The sequence below is a fragment of the Varroa destructor genome, unplaced genomic scaffold (genome assembly GCF_002443255.2).
Source record: "Varroa destructor unplaced genomic scaffold, Vdes_3.0 BEIS01000006.1, whole genome shotgun sequence".
NCBI lineage: Eukaryota > Metazoa > Arthropoda > Arachnida > Mesostigmata > Varroidae > Varroa > Varroa destructor.
The window spans coordinates 21,639,087-21,662,715 of record NW_019211459.1 but is presented as its reverse complement, the minus strand read 5'-3'; the positions used below and the strand labels follow the sequence as shown (position 1 = coordinate 21,662,715).

At 40.6% G+C, this 23,629-nt stretch overlaps 1 protein-coding gene across 2 annotated transcripts in view; it reads left to right on the top strand.

Moving 5' to 3' along the window:
- Positions 1-1,586: 1,586 nt before the first annotated feature.
- Positions 1,587-23,629, top strand: part of LOC111252365 (uncharacterized) — a 36,513-nt gene continuing 14,470 nt past the window's right edge. Inside the window, exons 1-7 of one of the 2 annotated variants that reach the window (XM_022810105.2) lie at positions 1,587-2,778; positions 12,889-13,035; positions 14,089-14,213; positions 17,116-17,304; positions 17,447-17,644; positions 18,389-18,634; positions 23,299-23,447. In XM_022810105.2, coding sequence (XP_022665840.1) covers positions 2,469-2,778; positions 12,889-13,035; positions 14,089-14,213; positions 17,116-17,304; positions 17,447-17,644; positions 18,389-18,634; positions 23,299-23,447 — 1,364 coding nt within the window. In that variant the 5' untranslated portion in view covers positions 1,587-2,468. Of the gene's footprint in view, positions 2,779-4,873; positions 5,289-12,888; positions 13,036-14,088; positions 14,214-17,115; positions 17,305-17,446; positions 17,645-18,388; positions 18,635-23,298; positions 23,448-23,629 lie in introns of those variants that run through there. The other variant, XM_086993480.1, reaches the window with a different exon arrangement.

The window sequence follows — 23,629 nt, the reverse complement described above, 5'->3', positions numbered from 1 at the left end:
ATTGTATATAGACATCTCAACAGCACCTCGCACGGTGTCCTTTTAAAACTAATTTCCTTGTGATACTCCTCCTGTTGTCTACAATTTAAGTTAACGGATCAGTAATGCGGTCTCAAATAATCATCTGATAATTTCCACCAGGTTCGATTCTAGGCTTGTTTATACTTATTCTTTATATAAAAGATGGGGGAATAGGACGTTTATATAAATGTTCCATTTTCCCCACATCGAATCCCGTATATATATATATATATATATATATATATATATATCATTTGTTTTAAGGTATAAAACAAATGCGCACATTGTTCCCTAACGCAGATACGCACGGCTTTCATACTACATTAGATTACGTTAAATAGCGCTAGACACGTTCGGCCATTTCAAACAGGGAATGTAGTCCACGATGCTCCATAAACATCGCGGCGAGTAGCATTCAACAGCGCACCTATCAATCACTCTCATCGTTCATCATCAAAATGTGTCGGCTTGACGTTTGGGCAAGCGTCAGACTGGGCTAATTATCTTCTTTAAATTAGATCCAAACTACTGTGTTTGCATCCCAATGTTATCTAGATTTTGAATTTTGCCAATACGCACGTCTGTACGTTCCGTTCTTAAACTAAAGTACACTGTTATGGTCTGGAGCAAGACATTTTCTAAGCACTGAGATATTGTATCAAGGGCCAAGCGTCAAACTGTTCGAATTGTTGTTGTTGGTGTTGTTTTTGTTATATTATTAAATTAATTAAATTACAAAATATCACCTTTACTCTTTTACAGGTGACCCAAATCAATATCGAATAGTTTATTGCCGTTTTTGTTTTCCAAGGCGCCGTTAAAAGTTCTCGCCTAACTTTCATTTTCACTAATCTGTCAGGTGTGAACGTGACAGCGTTATGTTATCAACTGCTAGGAATTCTTTATCCATTCTCAGTATCACATTGTTTCCTCCATTATCATCGATGTAGTTCTATTTCGTAATTTTTGCTTACAGGACGATTCTAGGGTAAGCCTCTTCAACTCAATGTCCATATCATACAACATCTACCTGACACGCCCCGTCCTACCCCCACCCCACCCAACTCAGCATACGTGTTCCGCCGGCTGATTCGTCCGCTAACCAGCCGGCGTTAAACCTTGAGAAAGGATATTCTAGCTAGACCTGTGAGAAATCGGAGGAAGGTTAAATATTCTACTCCTCCCAGACTCTTTTTGTTTGCGGCACCCTCGCGCGAAAACCTCCCACGCGGGAAATCTTACCACTACTAAGCCAGCTGGGCGTTGCAAGTAGCTGGTTCCTCCATTCGGCTATCAGATAGGAGAATTTCCGCTACTGTCATAACTCGCCCTGTTGTTACACTGCCAAGTATCTTCCCCTAACACCAACACGTCCCACAGCCCATAGATTTAATCTTTTCTTTTCCTTCAGTCGGCGTTAGGGACAGTCTCTGCGGTGGTCTCTGCCCTTTCTTCACCATCCTCCTCGATCTCACTCCCTTTCCACTCCGGGCCCCATTATCAGTGGCTTTCAACTCCTATCGGGGTCCTTTACCGCCTCCTGAACTCCTCTATACCAGTACAAATATCACCCGTGGGTTGGGTGGTTTCGAATTCGTTCTGCCCAAGATGGCGGAGGTTGTTCGTTCCATAATCCTTTATCGATGTGTGTGTGTTCTAATGAAAACAACGAATGGTTATCCGAGAGTGGATCCAGCACGCGTTCGGTAACGTGTTTACCGCACGATTCAAAGCTTCGCACCGAATGTGTTCGCATCCTCACAGTGATCACTCACCCGTGATAACCAGCCGCCCTTGAAAGGATAATATCGTTTCATGCCGGGATACACAAAGAGAGTGTGTGCGCGCGCAATATCATGTAGCAGTGTTCGTTATCTTGTTCCACCTCCTGGATAGTACTAGTTAGTTATCTATCGTTTCTTTTGTCGTGTATAACGTCAAATGCCAAGGTAGCAAAGTAGCCATACAACGTCTACCTGTGTGATCGGTGAACTGATTTTCGAACATCATAATACTTCAGTGTTCCTTCTATTTCTGTCCGTTTTTCGTCATCATTGTACTTTTCTCTAATTCCTTTCGGTGTTGTTGTACTCCGTGGTGCCCGATGCTAGCGTACTGAAACGGGTGTGAACTGGCGAAAGCGAACGAAAGCATTAACTTCTTTTCACTACGGCGCCATCCGTGCCGTTTCCGGGGACCAGTCGTTCGCGGTGGGCTTCGGCGCCACACCGTGGAGGGCCACGGGTCCCCGCCACCGTCAGTACCTCCTTTCTGAGGTACGGGGAAGCTCGGTACGTCACCTCCCGTACAAAGTGAAGCCAGCCGGAATTTAAACGTAGGTCTGTGCTTCGTTATAAGTACCGCCCGATCTGGGCAGTACGTAGGTGCTGGTAACGAATACGGCACAACTACAAAACCCGGGTAGCTCGCAGAGTGCAGGCGACAAGATGACCTGTACAAAAGCGACGACACGAGGACTGTCGCTCGATCTCAGTTCGCCGTTTAGCCCGCACGTATCGGATCTACGCAGCCCGGAGGATATAAATTTAAACCTTTACAACTTCGACAAAGTAGACGCTCTCAATTGCCCATATGTCTTAACGAGTCCACGCTCGCTTGAAGCCTGTGCCAACCTCGGAATCAAACCGGTCGAGCTTTTGTCTAAAAGCTTCGAAGAGTTTCGCGACGAACTGCCCAGTTATACGCCGTTCGAAGAAGTCAAACACCTCTATAAATTATTCGAAATTCAGAGAACGAGTGAGTATATATATATATATATATATATATATACATACATACAGAATGTTTGTCAGGGGGATTTTAGTCCTGTATCTTTACGTATATGTAATACGCTTGAGGTGTATATCGATGCTACGACGTTGTAAGCCACGTACCACGTAGGAACCGAACCCCTATCTTAGTAAACAGAGAATAGAATGGGTCAAGAGCAGTGCTCAACGGCAGTACTGGACGTAGCGTTCGAAGCGTTCACTAGGCCAGAAAAAGGACAAAACTGTTATAGGCTCATGGTTATTTGAAAAAAACATTACTTTCGACAACATCGCTACAACGTTCCTGTCAGTTTATATCGCAAACAGACGTTATCTTAATGAAATGAATAACACGATGCTGAAACGTAAGCTTGGATGTTCGAACGTGTTCATGGTTCAGCTATGATAGTCCAGTGAGAATCAACAATAAGCTTAAAGGAAAAATCCCCATAATACTTAAAGCGATAAGCCACTTCAAAGATCAGGTGTTCTATCTTCATATAACAATCCATTAACATTTTGTTGATTGTACAAACAGCAGTAAATGTTAATGAAATCCGTGCGTCGCTAACGTTAGTCATCGGTGAAATTTTTGGCGGCCAATTCTTTCATTTGATCCGTAAAAACATGTTGAAACGCGCCTCCAGTGTTTAATAAAATACAAACGTTATTATTCATTTAAGCCAGATATGTTTATTCTGGTTTCTTGATTATAACGAAATATTTTACATTGCACATTACCTGTAAGTGTACCATATCTGATGGAGGGAGTTCGCTATGTTGACACAGTGTCTCGACAATTGTTGTGCTCCGACTGAATTTTTTACGTTTTATGCTTCGTCCTGTCGTTAGGTATTACTTGAAACAACTGGCTCTTCCGACGAGATGTCCGATTCCGTTGTCGAGCCTAGGCAGCCACAGGTTCGAATTTAGTTGATAAACATGTTAGCGCTACACAAACATGGGGACTTGAATGGGCTACTGATAGATATCGCCGATTGCTTTCAGTTACATTATCACATTATATTACGTCTCAGTGGTCATTTTTGTGTATACTCAATTCAAGGTACTGTAGTTTTCCTTTGTATATTTTATGTCCTATCTAAACCTTTTTCGTGGCTGTGCATAAGCCAGTTGACACGATAACACAGGCTTGCGTTTGCATTCTGAGTTACTATTTTTTACACATAAAACATGTTAAAATTGTAGTAACGACCGTCGGAGTTAGAAGAAGAGGTCCCTTAGACCTCTAGTATCTGGAGTTTACGTTTGTACCTCAGAGGTTAACGGTGGAGAATATTTCAAATATTATACAATGAGATGGAACTGGTGAAATCTATCAGGAAGGAGCACCTCACAGCCAGCCACTCGTCCTGCGTCCATATAACCGTAGGCATATATTTGAACTATCATACATTTATGTTGTCGATTACAACTCGGCCACACTTATCCAACGGAGTGTACTTATAAACTAGCCGGGATCATCCTGCGCATGATTTTACGTAGCGCTGTGTAGATCCTTTTCGTAATTTCTATGGACATGCACCACGATTCCGTTGCTTCTAGCAGGCGGCATGGCCTTCGACGTTGCTGAGGTTGCCTTACATTACTCCGTGGTGGCAGACCCAGTCGAGCTTAGTTGAGCCTCCCATCGTCGTTGCTAAAGTAGCGTACGTGGCGATTGTCGCTATTCGCCTCCTGCAAACAATATTTCTCTGCATATCATCATGCTGAAGACTTTTGTCTGCACCTGGATGACCTTGATGACACTTAGAAATCATGAAAGCCTCGGCTGCTTGCAAAAGCACGGGTCGTAATTTCCTTGCGCCGAAGCAGTGGAGGATGGCTTACCTGATCAAGAAGCCGCTCATTGTTCAACCTTCTTACAGTACACTAATCTCTGGCGCACTTCGGTAGCTCGGCAGTTAATGCGCCGTAAGATCGGCATCTCCGTGAAGGTTCGTGGTGAGGGAGCTGGTAGGATGACCAGATTGAACCACTGGTTTGGTGGTGCTTAAACAAGAAAGTTCGCTTGGGACGTTTCCGCCAGCAAATGTTCTACTGCTCCGACAGATAATCTCGCGCCGCCTAGAACAATATAACAGCGCCGCAGTAAGAAGGTAGTGAAAAGTGCTGATCTCGTGGTTCGACGAATGCTACCTCGAAGTACATTAAGGTCAAGTTTCACACCCAGCTCATCTAGCAGATACCGCTTGCTAGTCACGAATTCACTAAACGTTTAGCCTGCCTCTCTGTAGCAATTCAAGAACTCTTCGGCAAGCCGGCCTCCTCTGGAAGGAAGCGTTTGAACAGTTCCCTCTTAAAGCTCTCTCACGCCTCCCTTGCATCGAAAATGCTGCCATGCTTCATCATAGTGGTAGCGGTGGGATATTTGGCAAGAAGGGTCAACATCGCAAAAAACAGCTCGAACACAAGTGATTGGAAGTCGTCTCTTCCGGAGGTCAACACAAGGAAGCCCAAGCGATGGATTGAAAAGTACGAGTGGCTCGCGAAGAAACAACAATGGTCAACGGACCAGGTCGCAGTGTATAACCATTTGCAGGAAGTGATTCGCACTTGGTTTGGTTTGAAGATAAGTGCAATATATAAACCGAACTTCGATTTTTTTGTTTATACGGTTATGATCGGAAAATTTTGCAGTATTCTATCGCTTGGCTATCGACTCAAAGTAAACCTAAAAATTACTTAGGTGTATTGCTAATAGCATCTAAGCTGAAACATTCAGCTTTCCCCAAATATGACTAAGATCGCCAATGGAGCCAGCGGATTCTAAAACGACTATTACTATTCTATGAACGCACACAACAAATGAACGGTTTAAGTGTTACGTTCCATACTGCTTTAAATAAGTTCTCCTGGGGAAAGTGGGTTCCCTGCACAAAACAGAGTGCGTCTGGTCTCAAACCGCAGGTCCTTGGGGCGTATTCAAATCGAAACTATCAAACAGCGCCTGATACACGCATATAAAAATAGGGATTCCGCCTAATTTTAGTTATTCATGTCTGCATTAGCTGTAGTGCATGGGAAATGAGCCGTCTCTCATTGCCCAAATTTATAATAAATTCATATGTGCGTTATAGGTTGAAAACTCGGAAGCCGAAGGTTTCACGCTTTCTTCTCTAGGTTCGTAAAATGTGGCGACCTCTAGAAATGCATTTTGATATACCTCCGTACCTGCTAAATGAACGTAACGAATGGCTCCCTCAAGGGTCGTGTTAATATATTTTTAAACCCGACTTCTTGCTGTGTGCGCAGACTAGAGGCTAACCAGGCTTTCAGTACCTTATTCTAAGGAATCCACTATTAGGTAACATTTGATGGAAGAACAATTAGATAGGGTTAGGCATAGTTTTTACCGGTAGAGAATCGCTTTTATTTGAAACAGGCTCTCAGAAGATCAGTAATAAAATTTCAGCCACGAAACAGTTTACAATGTATAGCACTCGATATTTGCAATTCAATGTAGCCGCAACATTGTGGATTAGGAGGTTTTACAGGAAACCAAAAAATGTTTTTTCGTCCAGGGCAACCTTAGCTAGGGTTAATAACCCCCAGCAGCATAAAACTGACGTGTTTATCCTGAGATTCTTACAATACCAATAAGCGGACACGTAGGCACCATACATGAGGGACTACTGGCTTTCATAAGTCAACAATCTGTAGTTTTTTTGTACACGATTTTTTTCTCTGTAAAAGATGTGTGCTAGTTTACATTTTCTGCACTAGTTGTGCTTGCCCCTATATTTGACTCATAATATTTTTCCGCTTTTCGCGTTCGTCTTTCATCTTTGCCACCACAACAGAGTCGCATGTTAATAGATTTGCCATTTATGCATAAGCTCTTCACAGACTCGTAGGGAGAGGTCGATGCGATTTGAATCTGCAACTTTTTTTTAACAAGCTGGCCTATAACACCGCATTTATTAGCGCCTATGCCTCCGCAGAACAGGGGAAGAGCAGCCATATTGCTGCAACAAGCGTGAGGCCGCCGGAAGTAGTCTTTTAACTTAGATAACTGCGAATCGTAGCTTAGAACTGGCTGCGTTTTAGATATCTGGCAGTTGTTTTCTCCCGGAGCTATTTGCTCAAACATAGTTGATATTAACATTATCGCATTGTTACTGCATGTTTAAAAGTGTCCACACCTAAATAAAATGCTAAAGGTTTTAGTCTCAAAAGTACACAAACAGGCCAAGGGCGCATTGACATTTGCGACGTTAGAGAGATTTGCCGGAGCGTCAAAGTGGGTAGTTCTTCAAGGATTTTTGCTGTTACGGAAAAGGTTACGTTTCACTTAGTCATCATTCTCTACAGTGTTTTATTCTGGCACAATATAGGCCTGATTTGATTTTTTTACATTCAAACTACACAGTGTTAAAGCGTACTACGCTACGTAGCTACGAGGAGCGCGGTAGTGAACCTCATCCCTTCCGTGCGTATCTAAAACACTTCAGAGCTACAAATCCCGAGGGTTGTTAGCCAAAGACAATACAAAATCGTGTTCAGAAGGCCATATTTCGATCTAGATTTCGCCAAAAGCCCTCCTTTAGTTTCTAACTGTAGTTGCAGGCGTCTACAAACGGATTATTTTCACTTCGCACAATTTTCCTCTTTGTTTTTTTTTCAAATAACCTACAGTTGTGATACGTGGATACCAAAGTTTGACGCGACCAGATTATGCGTTCATGAAACGAAATAGGCGTAGCAGAACGCGCGCGCGCGCGCCGTATTTGAATCGTCAAAACCAAGGGTCATGCATCAGTTTCCGCAACAATGAATTAATTTGTGGCTGGTATAGTACCTCTACGTATGCTTTAGACAAGCATCCTACAAAGTAGAATATTACCTTATACTATGCAAAAAGTGCAGGATTAATATGCTCCCTATGCACATTATAGAGTTCGTCAGTACTCAAGAAAGCGGCAGGGAAGTGACTGCTCATTGTTGGCACTCCTGGTTGTAAGCCGGTAAAATAATTAATAGCTAAAAGAATGATAATAGAATCTTCGTATGTAGAACGCTTCTGCCAGCAGAGGCTCTCCTTCTGTCTTAAAGAAGAACACAAGAAGCATATGAAAAAAAATTAGAAAAGTAACTCTTTCCGTCACGTTGCTTCTTCCATGCGGCTGGTGTCGTTTGGTTGCATCGAAGGATTCCACTTTGTCGGGGTACCTTAAAAACGTTTATCTTCATGATGAATCTATGCAAGGTCACACTTTTCTAGTGTCATCTGTTTCTATCACATTTCCTCGCGTTTATGCCTATCCAGCCAACAACCGATCGAGGTAACATTCTTTACGAAGCGTCCACGCCAAGAGGCAACGACTGTTTTAATGCACCGCGTTTTTTCCACTTTGACATCAGTAAACAGTAAGCTTGCTAATGCAGAAGGCCGAAAAATTACCTTCACCATTAAATTTGGTACACCAAAAATACTTCGGTTACATTCGGGTGAAAAACTTGCCCATAGAGAAATTTAGCCACGAGCCTTTTTCTTTCGGACGTTTGGAATCGTACATCAGCACGTACCGTTTATATAATTCTTCTCTTACATGCTAAACGACAGCCACACACGAACCTTACACCGAAATACCTTTTCCAAAGGTTTCCCAAAAGTTTTACGTTCGATGCTGCTTTTGCTTTACCCCTTTGCCAGCAGAAGACAAAGTGTACCTACGCCCGGTTCCGAACCTGGGCAACCTCACTAGGTGTTTTATATATATATATATATAACTATATTTAACAAGCAAACACGTTATTACTAGACCATCACGGGAAGCGCAGGACGTTCTCAGCAAAGTACTAAACGAAAATAGCTTTTGTGTCCAGAGATTCCAAAAGGCCGTGACGCCCGTAGCCAAATTGATGTTCTACTGATGGTAGGTTAGGCTCTCAGAAATCTATAAATAAGCCACCTTCTCCAACTAAAACCTTATATGAATTAATTGGCCCAAAGAGCTAAAAAGACTTCGAAGTGAAAAGGTTGTGTTATTAGCATTTTCGCGCCACCTTTGCGATACAGAAATAACATCCTGAGGAGTCATAGCACGTTGATCGTAGTATACAACACAATTCGTGCTGAATAAAGGTGAGGTACAAACATATCCGCCTTTGGGGGACCTCGCAAAGTTCGTCCGTTGCCACCATGTTCGCAACACCATACGCGCAAGGCTCATCGGAAGGTTGGTAAAACCGTGTTGTTTCTAGGATAAACACTTGATTACGTGAAAAGTTCGTATGAATACGATATTGCTAGATAGCTCTAATTCTGGTTACAAAACACTAACAAACCCTGTGTACGTACTACATTATCCCTTTCATTGTCAGGGAATGAGGCAAAAAGAAATAAGATGCTCTACAGCCAACCAGGTTTCTGAGATGGTTATAAATGTGGTCTGGGACAAAATGCAAGATCTTTTTTATAAAACCCTTTTTCCAAGATGATATATATTAAGACTGTACATTGCTTAATCGAAACACAACACTAGCTATGACAGTTAACAGAAATAAATAAATAATTAAAACGAATAACATATTCGTAGTGTCAAAATTAACCAGACATACGATTAACAACAGCCAAGAAGACATAAGAAGAGTAACAACAATTAACAGAAGAATAATTTACAAAAATAAGCGTTAACATACAATAATTGACCATTATTTCATGTTATCTGTAAGTAAACATCACTAAAGCTCCAGTCTTTATATAGAAACATTTTTTGACTCATACAGTCAGCGCGTCCGCATATGAATCAAGGAAATTTTGAATGCTAAGCGCTGAAAAATACTCCCATTCTGTACAGGTGTATATATATATATATATATATATAGAGAGAGAGAGAGAGAGAGAGAAACACTATAACATATAGTTTCACGGAGCAGGACGCAAGTAAATCCCTTTTTCAAATGAGTTTATTTCAATTAAACTGGCCGGATGTAGAAGATCTACGCGATGCTATATCAGGGGGGATCGCTGTGTACATGTTTTTGCTACAGCAAAAGCATTTGGAAGATAATTTCCAATATGTAATGTTGAATGCGCTTGAAATTGCCATCTCATCAACTTCGTTTGTCAGAAAGAATCCTAGGAGACCACATAAGGACGGGTTTTTAGGTAACGCCAAAATAGGCCACGAGGTCTTTTTCCTAATTAGAAACAATCTTCACTCGTAGCCAAACGTTTCATTAGCTCACATAAATTTTCGTTTTTGCATCGTGGTTCTAAAGAAATGCCACATATTGGTCTTAGGATTTGATAAAGAAAGAGGACAACCTGAAGTAGCCCTTGAAGAACCTTTTGGCGAAATCGTAAGGGTTTAATTATTCAAACAGAAATATGTTCCCAAGCACTAAATACGAAACTAATTAATACGAAAAAAAAGGGCGCACTTAAGATGCTTAAAAGATCCCTTAATTACTCAGCCTCAATAACCTCTAACCGAATACAACCTTCTTGTTAATAGTAGCCAGTTAACGGGAATCATTGTCATCAATCAGTTGAAAAGGAGACACGAAGTAAGTCTCATTAGTTGTCCCATGAAACGTGAAGAAAAAAGAGTCCGTTAGGTCCGTACTAGTAAAATATTGCTTAACTTTGCTTCAGGGAACTAGCTCGTATCATATAAATAATATTATAAGATTATCTGCGAAAAATTCACACAAAAAATTTACATGGCTCAAACTGCCAATGTGTTTGAAGGTTTGCTTCACATGATTGCTGCAGAAAAGCCTGCGTCAATATCTTCCTAAATTGTACCACTCATGGTGCACTAAGAGACGGTTTAATTTTTGAAGAGTATAAATATCTGCATGGAATCACTGTCTCACCTCACGTTTGAAATCAGTTAATTATGAGTCGCTGATCACCTGATGACATTTTCATGGCTCTAAAAATCCTACGGCAATTTTCGGATTATAGTAATTTTCAACATTTCAATCAGACCGCGCAGATACCGCCAGGAACTCAGAGCGTGAGAGAACCCGTCACTGTTTGTCTCAAGCGAACGTCGTACAGCAGGTCTCGAACGAGGGACTTAGATTTTACGGCAAGAGACGTATCTGTTAAAGCAACAATGTTTATATACAACGCAACACGTATAACGTGAAATACTATTTTACGTGGCACGTACTGTGCAAAGAACTCCTAAATAACCATTGGCTTTGATTTCACTTCAGCAGCCAACTAGCATAGCTAGAAGAATAGATCTGAGTCATCGCGAGTCCTCTGTTACAACTTTAAAAGGTGCAGATGCCGAATACACCTAGTGTATAACCCAGCATTGGTTCCTTAGTAAAGCTTTCTGGCCACTGAAATCCTCCTCTTCGATTTTCCACCAGATTCCTGATGTTGTTTTCGCAATATTCCACTTATACCGTGGTGCGCAAGACAAGAGTTCACTTCGGTATGCTGTGGTGGTAACGTGCGTGCCATCAAACTTAGGGCACGTTAAGTAATATAGGCCGAAAGAAGCTGGACATATACGCACCTTGGTTTCCCAATAAAGATTCGAGTTATCCAAATAAGATTCGAGATAAGGGTCAAATATATAGTCGAAATGTTTTCCTTGTTGGGTGCCTCGCTTGAGAATCGCTTGTGTTGTGTCCCACCTGATCGGTTTTAAAAGCACGGAAATTTTTTTTTTCGTTTATTATCGAGTGAAGTTTAATAGAGTTTCACTCAAGAGTTGGATGCTCTTAACAACTCGTGGCTAAATTTGCTGCCGAATGTGGCGGCCCCGACGTACAAGGTAGCGTCCATCAATATCCTTTTTTAATGAGATCCCTAGAATCTATGAGGCATACGCGGCCCGTTTCCTGTCTCTTACCTCGTCGCTTGCAGGTATTGGTATCTCACTAGTCGGCATAAAGACATATTTCTATTCGAATAATATGAATCTAAATTTGTGGCCCACAAAATAATACCTTCGGACCAACTTGTACAACCGTATAATTTATTAGAATTTATATTGCGGAAAATTTTAGACAAGCTCTTCTATTAAGTACACTTAAGTGGAAAAAAACCGTTCCTTCTTTTTGGATTTAAGGGTAAGGCAAAGACACAGATAATTGTTAAATTAAATAGCAGACTAAAGAAGTCGAACTGCACTTTCGGTAAGCATTAACTTTGGCGTCGTGAGCTCATGAAACGCTAGAAGCTTTCTAAATGTACGAATAACTTCCCTTTTCTCTGTCACAAAATCACAAATGCTATCCTCGCTGGTACGACAAGCGCTCTTTTCTGGTGCCTTTCGCTTCCCTTTCGCTTCGTGCCCTTGACAGCCCCAGCTTCTAAATAATAATAAAAAATTCTAAAGAGAATATTACATATTGGTAACATTCTCTAGCAATTAGTAGTTACATCCGCACAAATCAGTAATTCAATGACAAGATTTTCTTCTTGCTCTGTTCACTTTGGGATTGTATACCCAGTACATATATTAAACTTTACTCACTAGTTTAACGCGTACAACTTAACTTGAAATAAAAGCGGGACAAAATTTTCCCCGTTGCACGTTACCATTATGCCCCTGGACAGTGTAGACAGCGTTTCGTGTATTACGTCTGGCACATAAAAAAGAAATCTCTTAGCTTGCTCAACTAAGATCTATGCAATGGGGACGAAAACATTGGAGATATTGAGAGGGATCAATTTTGGTTCCGTGAACACTGCTCTCGCTTAGCGACTTAATTTCTGCACACGGTACGAATGTGGCACGAGCTCTATACGCTTACATAACGGCCTTCCATTAATACATTCATTTTCATTTATCCAGAAATGAAATAATTTCGGCTTCGTCATCCTTTAACGCACCTGTTTCTTAATCAGTGGTCGGCTGCTTGTCCGCCATTTTCTTTTCTCTGTACAAGGTTCCCTGCATGTGTTTCCTGAATGCGCACAAAATCTGACTTACCAAACATATGTCTGAATAATTCGACTAAGTTTCCCGTTCCTACATTTTCTCTCTTCTAACACCTACTTAGGCTTATATAAGCAGTGCAAAGTGAAGAAAAATAACTTTACAGAAATTTTCATTGTTACGGGGTTTCAAATTCATTTGTTTTGGGCTTTTCACAGAGAAACTGGAACGATGTCGAAAGGAGCGTGAATATATCCTGAACATGGAACGGCTGAAGAGGCACCGATCACAGTCTGTATCTCCTGGGCGACGACGAAATCGGGTAGATATGCCTATCCTCGAGGTTGTCCTTTCCGGGAGCTCCGGTAAGCTGCATTCCTTCTCGTTCAATTGGTCAATTTTGCTTATTGCAAATTAAGTTTAAGATAAATTTTCCTTCTTGTTCCACTACCGAGTCGTAACCCGATTATTCAATGATCACAGTTTGTCGTTGAGCACAATGTGTAGAAATGTCACACACGGTCACTTACTGGTGGGTATCTTCTAGGGCCTAATTCTGTAGCAGAAATTGGCCGGTAGGATCTTAGGTGGCGGTAAAAGCAAATGAGAATTCCGAAGATACGAATGCCTTTCATTGGCCTTAATGCAGATAGGTAACATACCTCTTGAGCATACCGACTTGGCTGATTATTTGGTAAGGATTAATGATCAACTGTAAAGATGCACACCTTTTATTTTTCTAAAATACCTCAAAAATTTATGCTATAGAAGTGAATGATGCCGAAATGTGCTCAATGTGGAAGTTGTGCATTTTATGAGAACCATCTATCAGTGCCAGGGACATCCAAAGTCGGGAGTTTTGACTTGAATAATATCTTTGCGTAAGTGCAGTATAAAAACTGGTAACTTCAAATAGTTTTTTTTTACCCACTTATGATTTTCCGTCCATTTTGCCCTGTGACAGGGGTACTAATGTAAGGCCCTGAAGTAAGAATGCAGCAGTATTGTCATGTGTCCTACTAAAACGCAAAACCGGTAGCTTCCTCTCTCTGTTTATCTATATTATAGATGAAGTGCGGTCTCAGGTGTGCAACATCCTCCAGCGTAAATATAGTGCTCAATTGTTCCCATTGTTATAAACAAGTACTGCGGAAAAACGAAGTTTTAATCAGTTTTAAAAATTTGCGGGCAAAAACTAATACATTTCGTAGAACGAATCCCACCATTTTATTACCGTTGAGGTCCGCTTTCCATAGTAGAGAATTAACCAAATGTGTGTGTGGGTGTTCTAATATCTCAAATTATCAGTATTATACATGTTAGAAGTATATTAATATCGCAAAGTTACTATTCATTTCACTAACGTTCTGTTTTTGTTCTCTCGTGTTGTGGGTGACAACAATTTATCGGCGAGTTAGATGAGGAAAAGGAAAGTAGTGCGTCACATACAGAAGCCCAAACCCCTGAGACGCCTCCGCAGGTTTCTACCCCTGGGGGTGACTCCCACACGACGGCGGAAAGCTTGGATCACGACATTTTGAGTGTGAGTATTAATCTAGTTTATTCTTTTTTATACCAACAACATAAATATATCTGCAATATACATAATTATAGAAACGAGTTGTGGGATGTAATCGAGCAGTGATATGGCTGGAGGGTTTAAAACAAAAAAATATTTTTCGTTTGCGGTCGAAGTATCTATTTTTATTGAGTAGTGTTGTCAGCGTTTAACAAAAAAAACTGCAATTTTTGTTAATTTCCTATACTGACCACCGTTTTACTGGTAAACTTGAATGGACTGCCTGAATTTATTCACCTATACCACTATCACCACGGAAGGCATGCATCCTTTCTTTAATTTACCGGGTATTACATGCTTGTCTAAGAATTCAATTTTCGTTTCCAAAGCCTGCAATTTCTACCGAGAACTTGTTTCTATAACAATTTTTCAAGTTAAGACTCTTCAAATTGAAAAATTTTCAAATTTTTATTTGTGCAAACTAAATATCTGGTAATTCTTCCTATACAGTTTTTGCTATGAACGAATCAAGCAGTTGGACCCTATACGAACGCTAGGATAATATTGTCGCCATCTTTCTGCATGACTGAATTTCGTAAAAAATGCTAATAAATCAACCAAACGTCGTTGAATGTTCACTTAAAATACAAGATAAGCTAGATAGCTATAGAGGTACGGGGCAGAAGTCGTTGTTATTAAATATCCGCTTTTTTAAAAAAAAATCTTCCAATTTCGACAGCTTAGAATCAGAGTTAGACACGTCGACTACACTGTCTCGTGTATATGAATTATTTTACATTACTCTGATTACCCATCATGACCATTCCAATTACTTACAAAACCACAAAGTTGTTAAATTTAAAAAAAATAAAATTTTAGTTCGCTTAATATGCTTATAGTATTTATCAAGTCGGTACCTGAGTAATGACCGTTTTTTTCAATGTGTTTACTTCTACATAAGACTGTTACAAACGACTTCAGTTACACTTGTTTATCTTTACATACCTGTGCCAGCGCTCTGGCAGTTACAGAACCGTCATTTACTTACAGTTTGTAAAACCCGAAGTTAGTGGATGGTGGAATACGCTTTCCTACTAGTTGCCCATTTTAGGCAAGGACAGCTCCGTAAGCACACGGACGGGAGAATGAACGGGTTGAAGCCAGTGTTGAATATTTCTTTGCTTGGTACAAAAAGTAATTGAGGCGTGGCGATAAGGGTTCCTTGTCTAATGTGTTAATCAACATTTTTCACACATTTTTGCAACTTTGTGATCTTTGTATAACAAATTCTTGACTACTGAGCGTTGATCTCCGAGAAGAAATCTTTTTCCCTCTGAACCCATATCTTTTTGAAATTAAGCCGGGTTTCATTTATAAGTTTCTAGAAGACTGGAGACAAGAGAATTTCGTCTGCCAAGGGCGCATAATTCAAAAGCTAGTTCGTTTTGCAGTCCACCGGAATGGCTTATTATGGTTATTATAGATAGTGATAGTGGCAGCAACCTATTTAACTTGACCTCTATACGCAAGTATCTGTAAGCTAATTCTCTATTAGTCACATCGAATGTATAAGTTGCAACATGCTCTCCGTTAATGCCGATGTTTACAAATATTCTATATGTGCTTCAACAACGCTATCGACGAAACATGTTTTTAGGAATTTATTAGTAGTATAATGCATGTCAGGGTGTTCTTGGTTATTGCAGAGTATGGGATTTAAATGACCTACCTTATTAGATTAAATCAGCATCATTACCATGAAGGTAATTAAGTAGTAAACCGTACGGGCTATCGTCTTAGTTAACCTTTCATTGGTAATACGCCATCGTGTATCGCATTAAATCAACAGGTTTCCAAGAAGTGCTCTAGTAAGCAAAAGCACTGTCTGTTGTCACTAAATTAACCGCACTACGGAGGTTAACAAGGATTCTTATGATGCCATGATACTGAAAATGATACAATTAAGCAACTTTTCCTCTCGTACATAAATATTGCCTTGTAGTCTTTCAGTCCCCCCTTAGGAACTTAATTTAGCCTGGGCTTATTATTTATATATATATATATATATATATATATATATATTTATACGGGATACCGATGTTCACAACTCCTGAATAATGTCGAAGCTCCGAAACTCAACCTAATCGGCTCCCACTGTTCAAACAATTAAATACACCTACTATTAAAACTTTAAATAACAAACAGGAAGACGAAACCTCGACGAAAGATTTATTCACAAACAAGTTAGTTTTTAAAAAATAAATTCAATAATTAATATTGATAGATTCATGTAGCTGGAAACATATTGAACTCACTTCTACGTTAGCCATGATTGCTGTTAACGAATTAGTTGGGATGTAGTATACATTGTTTTTATTCTTATCCGAGATCAATGATGAGACCTGAAGAAGCTCAGTCCCACTTAAACAACTTCCTAAAACAAAAACGTTGTTTCAATAAAGCTTCGGGGATAGCACTGTAAGATGATTGATTATTCTTAATGGTTTTCCCTATCCTTCAACAGAAAGTTATTAATCCATCATTCAACCACGCTATTTTTGCATGATTCGAGAGCTAACTGTAGGCAAACGAAAAGGCTTGTCTAGCTATACCGATTCATTGATTAGAAGAAATGTCGATTTTTTAAACACAAAACATTCGGTCGTTAAAATTACATGGATTATTGTATTGATCGCCCGGAAATATTTTCCCATTATCTTTTCCTGTATCCTCCTACAGTTTTTGCGCATGGTCTTTTTTTATTTCATCTCTATGCATATGATCCAGCGCAGACAACCAAATTGCACCAGCGGAATTTTTAGCCAAATACACCGCGAATCGCTTAACTACGTGTGTGACTAAAATGTGAAAGTAAAAATTTCCCGCGGTTTGCGATTACAAAATTTCTACTGCAACTATGATGCAGGTGGAGGACGAGATGGTGAACCGGCCAAGTGGAAGTCTTCCACGTAGTAAAAGTACCCCAGCATCACCGTTCCATAAAGCACAAAGTCTACAAGTGGGTTGTCTTCTTCCGTTAGCTTCGTCAAAGATCATCTCCCGTCTCGACGATAGCAATCTGACCCGCTCGACTAAAGTTAAATTACCCCCTAAAGTAAGTCATGTATATATACATTATTCTCATACCATATAGCGGTAAACATAATCGCTAGAAGCTTCACGTATATGTACATATATTTTCTGGTAAAACCGAATGACACTAACAACAAGGTTGTTGACGACGTTACCCCGTGAAGGATATTCGTCTACTTGAAATGATGGTGAAACGACGAGAGGCCGAACTAGAGGCAGAAGAACGCCGGCGACGAGCACATGAAGAATGGGAGCGCGAGCGGGAAGAGCTTCGGCGAAGACGAGAAGAAGCTCTCAAAACAAGAAGCCTCAAACGGGTCAAAGACAAGGGCAAAGCTGATCAACAAAATAGCACTACTGATGTAAGTTCAAGCGACAGCGTAATAATGAATAACGTTGCGTCTCATAGCGTTAGCCGAAACAAGCAAAGCTACTACGATAACGTCAGTTCGCTGACTGTCGGATGAAATGGCTCGTTTATATATGCTATGTCGTATTAATTTAGGTTACTACACATTGAAATCACGGGACAAATAAAAGAGTAACAAATACGCTGCAGTACACTAAATGAGATACACCTACGATATAGCTAGCATATGTATGATAAAAGTTCGACACTATGATCAGGGTTTGCAATGGCGACTTATCAGCCCGAATTGATACTGCCTACTTAGCTGGATAGACTACGACAAAGGGCGAACACAATGCTAACAAAACGGTAACTTACGGCGTGGCAGACGGATGTCGTCTTTGCTGAGCGCAAGAGAGGTTATTGTGGTTGCTGGTGCAAGTATCCTAAAGCATATCAAATGGAAATGTATTTTGTCCTTCTGTTTGTTTTCCAACGATATCGTTGTTGCTATGGTAGGTACGTGTATTTCCAGATCGTTTAGAAGGTCGCCTGATGTGGATAAACGGACTGATTGTGTCTTCATTCAAAGAAACGGGGGCCTGTGATTGGCGGTAAAAGTTGAATGAACCATGGCATTGTGTCAATATTACATGCCATGTCTGCTAAAACGTTTTTCTGTCTGCCATTAAATTACGATCCTTCAGCTTTTTTAAAACTTATAGCGTAAACATGTTTTCATATTTCGATTTTTCAGAAACGCATGTACAAATCGCAGCCGACGACACCCGATTGGGTCGCTAGCGAATGCACTTCATCAAGAACCTCAAGGGAAAACCTGGCCCAAGGGAGCAAGAACGATGCCAAAGGAGATACGGTTATGGGCCGAGGCCAACGAAAGACGCCTCCGCGACCTGGCGAGCTAAGTGAGCGTATCGCAAAGATGCATTTGCAGTTACAGTTGCAACACAATCCCTCAGGACGACAGGGTCCTACAAAAAGCGTGAGTTTCAGATGTTGATTTTTTATTGTTTTTCTAGAGATAGCCCACATGACGCGTCATCACATTGTTGTAAATAATACTCAGGGGGGATAATGATGAATCGCCGTTCAAACATTGCTCCCTCTAGGAGTGTTTGTGTATAAAAGCTTGTAGGCTACGTCGCTTTCGATTTTCCGCAAATTTTTGCGTTATGTAGAGTAATGCAATACGACGGAGTTAATAACTGTTCATTTTTGTAATTACGTTTTCGAGCGGTACCGCCCGTGTTTTATCCGATTAGTGAACTTAACGGATAGGTAGTAGTTATTGAATATGTCCTATATAATTTTCATTTAATTAATAACGTGCTTAAGTACACAAGTACTGATTTTTCTATAACGCGAATTTTCTAGTAAAATCCGATTCGAGTCGGCAGTGTTTAAAATTAACACTCAGTTCGAATATATAGCAATAAAAGGTCGCCACGATTTCGCATGTCTGTCCAAAGGACCCATGCGGGTCTAAAATATCACCTTACCTTAAACAACATTTGAAAAAATTCCGTGAGCCTCATATGCTTTTACAGATTTAGGTTGTTTTGGTTCAGCTTCAGCCGAAGTCGAATTTCCTTATTTGAAGGCTGTTTACCGCATATCTTCCAGACCTGCTGAATCCATGCGATTTCCACACGCTGGTGGACACTGTATGAGGTGTAAGTCAGCACCATGACCGACCGTCTGCTCGCCTGAAATAAATGCGCTCCACCACCTGTTCTTGCGCGATAGTCGAAGTTAGATTGGCTTTTATAACGTTTTCCAACTAATGCTGATGTTACATCACTTTCGAAATGGTTTGCTTTTATATTGTCCCTCCCGCTAAACCCATTGCTTCGGTCGTTCTTCCGCGATACGTGGAACGCCCTTTCCGCTCCCCGATTAGCTAACTGACCTGGCGTGTGTTGGACACGAATGCTGAATCCGATACAGCGGCCGCCATTGGAACTCGTTGTGGACGCAATCAGAAATTACAAGCGGCAGGCTGAATGTTGGCATCACGACCTGATACATGGAGCGAAATGAGAACTTATGCCGAAAAAAATGTGCGCAAGACTAAACGTGAGCAGACAGATTTTGAATGTGGTCGTTTTAAGCTTAGACTATCTGGTAAATACACGTTTCCATAGGACAACGCAATTCTACGAAAGGAAAATTGAAAATAAGGCAAGTATATCGCTCGAATGCCCTTAACTACACGATGGGAACTTGATGAGCTGAGCACACAGACCAGAATATCGCTGGCCTTGAAGATTACCAATCGACCCTCTGTAGCTCCTCCGTAAAAGTTTGCCGTTTAATTAAATGTTTTGTAATTGAGTTAGGGGGAAACTGTTTCGTGCAACGTTCAAGCACCCCACTAAAATCAAAACGATAAAAACTGATTCTTGTTGTCGATGTCTACGAGTATCAAGATATACTTCAAACTGGTGATCGCCACCTTGTCAATACGAGACAAATAGTTTGTGCTCAGGCGCCTCGACAAGGCGTATTCACTGCGTTTAGGAGAGGACGTCAAGGACGCTTTGTTCAAGTTATTCAATTAAATGATCTGCGTGCCTCACTCATGATACATGTTGTTAGCGTGAAATAGCCTTTCACAATAGCAAGTTCCTCTTTTTAATCACAGAGTTCACAAACAGGATCTTACTAATTCGTCTTTACCTTTCTTATCTAACCCTACTAAACAGAAACCCTAAAAACACTTAGCCTGAGATTTCAAGCCATCAAGGTTTTCTAACACAGAGCTTGGGTCTCCCTTTACCTAACGCACAACTCGCCACTACAGCTGGCGTTGACAATACATGAGGAGTACGTGAAGGCTGATGACCATTGAATCGCTTATTTTACAACGAAAGGATTCATAAGTGCCCCTTCTGTCACGAATCGTTCATTGCACTTGGATCGACCCTTGTACTATGAAACTCTGGATCATGGCTGGAGGGCGACATGTAAGCTGAAGACACGTCCCTATCGCAGCTGTACGCTACGACAAGCACACAAACACAGGTTTAAAACGTATGAAATTGTAGTCAAACATTCCTGCCAGTACGTAGCTAGTAGAAACTTTCAATTTCGATTTCTTTTTCTCTCAGAACATCCAGAAATCTGATGAAAAATATTCAACCGTGCATCGAGATACTTCTCTGGCTCCTCTCTGACTGTCCTTGTCAACTAACGCGTAGTTTCTCACATGATTGGTAAATGGCTAAGAGTGACCGATTTGAGGAGCCGCTTATTTTTATATGACTATTAACTTAAGCACCATATCATTTATTTGGAATTGGGAATTGTAATGTCTGCGGCAATTTTTATGTTATGTTAGCAAGTATTCTGTTTTATTGGATGCCACCGTATTAAAAGTAACTGTCACCGGAAATCATTGCAAACTTGTAAAAAAATTTTCCGTTTTCATTACCAATATGATTAGAGTCTATGATCATTGAAGTCTCTAAATGGGCCCTTATGTTTTTAGTTTTCGGAGATAATAACCGAAAGCAGTGTTCACGTTGCCTCTTGAATGAACAGATTTCGTCCATTACTAGGCAATTCGATATATCTGTTCCCATCCTTTATCTGTTTCCTCACAGTGGACATGACACTTCGGTCTTTCGCGGTGGCATGACTCGTTTTATCTTCAAAAGCATCAACTGAGGCGGATAAAAACTATAAGTAGCCAGCGATTATGTCTTCAGTGGCCCTGTAAGCATGTCTGAGAAGAAGTTTTCTATGAAGCTTAGTAGCCACGTTAATGCTAGTAGTGCTCGATTGCTTTGTGGACTAGAACAGCATAGCCGGAACTATATATATAGAGCTGACTAAGGTTTTATGATTATAATAACTATCTAATGAATTTAATAAAATTTTAATAAAATAAATAGAATATATTCATTAGATAGTTTAACATTAGTGAATCTCATGAGTTCTGCTTCACGCACAGGCGTATTTTATGTGACCTGAACAATTGACGTAACTGACAGGCCAAATTACGCCTGTTGCCGAGCTTTGAGGAACTTAAGGCTCATCTGTTATCGACCTACATTCGAATTCCGTTAAGGAGCGGCTAAACTAAATGCTGTTGACTTCTTGCGCAACAGATGAACCCATAGACATAGCGACTGACTCCAACCTGGTACAGAGTAGTTAGGTACTGCGCATGTACAGATGATGTATTGTGGGAAAACGTAGCTCAGTTGTCTCGAGAAGCCGCGGCAGACAGCTCAGTCGATGACGCTAACGCCTCGAAGAAACAAGATAAAACAAAACTCGCATGCACCCGTACACACACATCGTTTTATCGTTGCCCGGAACCTTCGCAGAGGCAAAGTGTTGTTATTTCTCTTGTTGGTCGATCTAATGTAATGGCCAAGAACCTAATTGTTTGTGTCGTTGCTGAAACGTAGTAAAAAAATGTTTCGACTTACTTCAATTTAGGCTAAGAACTAACTGTTCGACAAGCTATTAGAGCTCGAAGTAAAATTCAAGCATCATAACCACGAATACAAAGGTTGCATGTCTTTTTTTATTATTATATAATATTTTGCCCGTAGAAAACATTTTCAGCATTTCCTTGTTTTAATAAATTTCAATTTCTTGTTTTCAATAAGAAAATGGTGTGTCTTCCGCATCAACACCATTTCGCCGTTTGCCGACCAAAGCCGTATTGCCACTCGCAGCAAGCACCGCTCAAAATTAGTTGGCGAAATTTTAAAATAGCATTTTGTAACTAAAGGATGCACCCCGTTTTGATGAGGACTAAGTTTACCGTAACACTTCTGGAAAATAATTCATGAAATGGATAGAAAAAGCAGGCTTAGTCGTATACCTACCGACAGGCACTTTATGGGATTTAGCCAAAAATGACGAACTTGGCGCTGAACTGAATGAAAATCACAAAGAACCATGGCTTTTCTTAACCTCTCAACGTTTTTCCTGATGTCAGACAACACGCAGCCACAATGATAGGTTTTAGTACACAATCGTGACTAGTATATGAGGAGTATCTTCACGTCGATATAAAGTAAGAAAATACGTAGCCCGCGAGAAACGCCCGAACCTAAAGGAGTTAACTCTAAATCCAGCAAGGAACTACGACTTGACACTGCACCTGAATATCTTGCCCGGTATCGAGAATCAAATAGCCGCAATGACCAATTTTTGCATAGAGTTTTGACTGGCGATGAAAGTTGATGTCTTAATGTTAACATGAACCAGAAATAGCGTCTAGAAAAAAGCTGAACTAGCTTTCTCTCTTTTTTAGTTTTTTTTTTTATTTCGCGTTTGGACATGATTTACTGTGAAATGCTTCCTGCAAAGCAGACGATCGGTCGGCAGCCTCCATATCCTTATACACTGATCAAGAACGTCTAAAGCTGTTTGGAGAGCTTCGAAGTGAAACCTGCTATTTTCTAGCAGTACGGCATACATATTTTATGGTGACCGGAGTAACAAATGTGCAGTTACGTACTCAGTAAAAGGGGGCGCGGGAGGCTTTTCGCAACCCAAAGTACATCAGGCCTTCATGTCGAATGGAGAAGTATTGAGTTCGGTGAGGTGCCACTCTGACCAAATTTCTTTGTTGGCTGTTTTTTTCTACTCACCGAGCTATGTTTTGTTTTCGGGATTCGGTAGGCTACTGACGAGCGGTTGCGAGCCGCTGGTGAGCGCGTACGAAATCGGGTGCAGGAGTTAGAGGCGAAGATTCGGGAAAAGGAAGAGCGAGCTCAGGAGAGAGTTCGAATTCGACGGAACGAACGTGAACAGGAAATGCAGCGAAGCTCGTGAGTATTTACGCCCACGACGATTCGAAGATTTTTTTTTGCAAAACGATTCAGAAATTAATACCGTGGATAGAAAGATCCATCAGGTTGAATAATTCTGGCCAATTTTGTTAGAAAATGCTCTTGAACCTAATAATAATTGTTATTACTACTATTACTGTTTGTATTGGCGGAAAGATGTG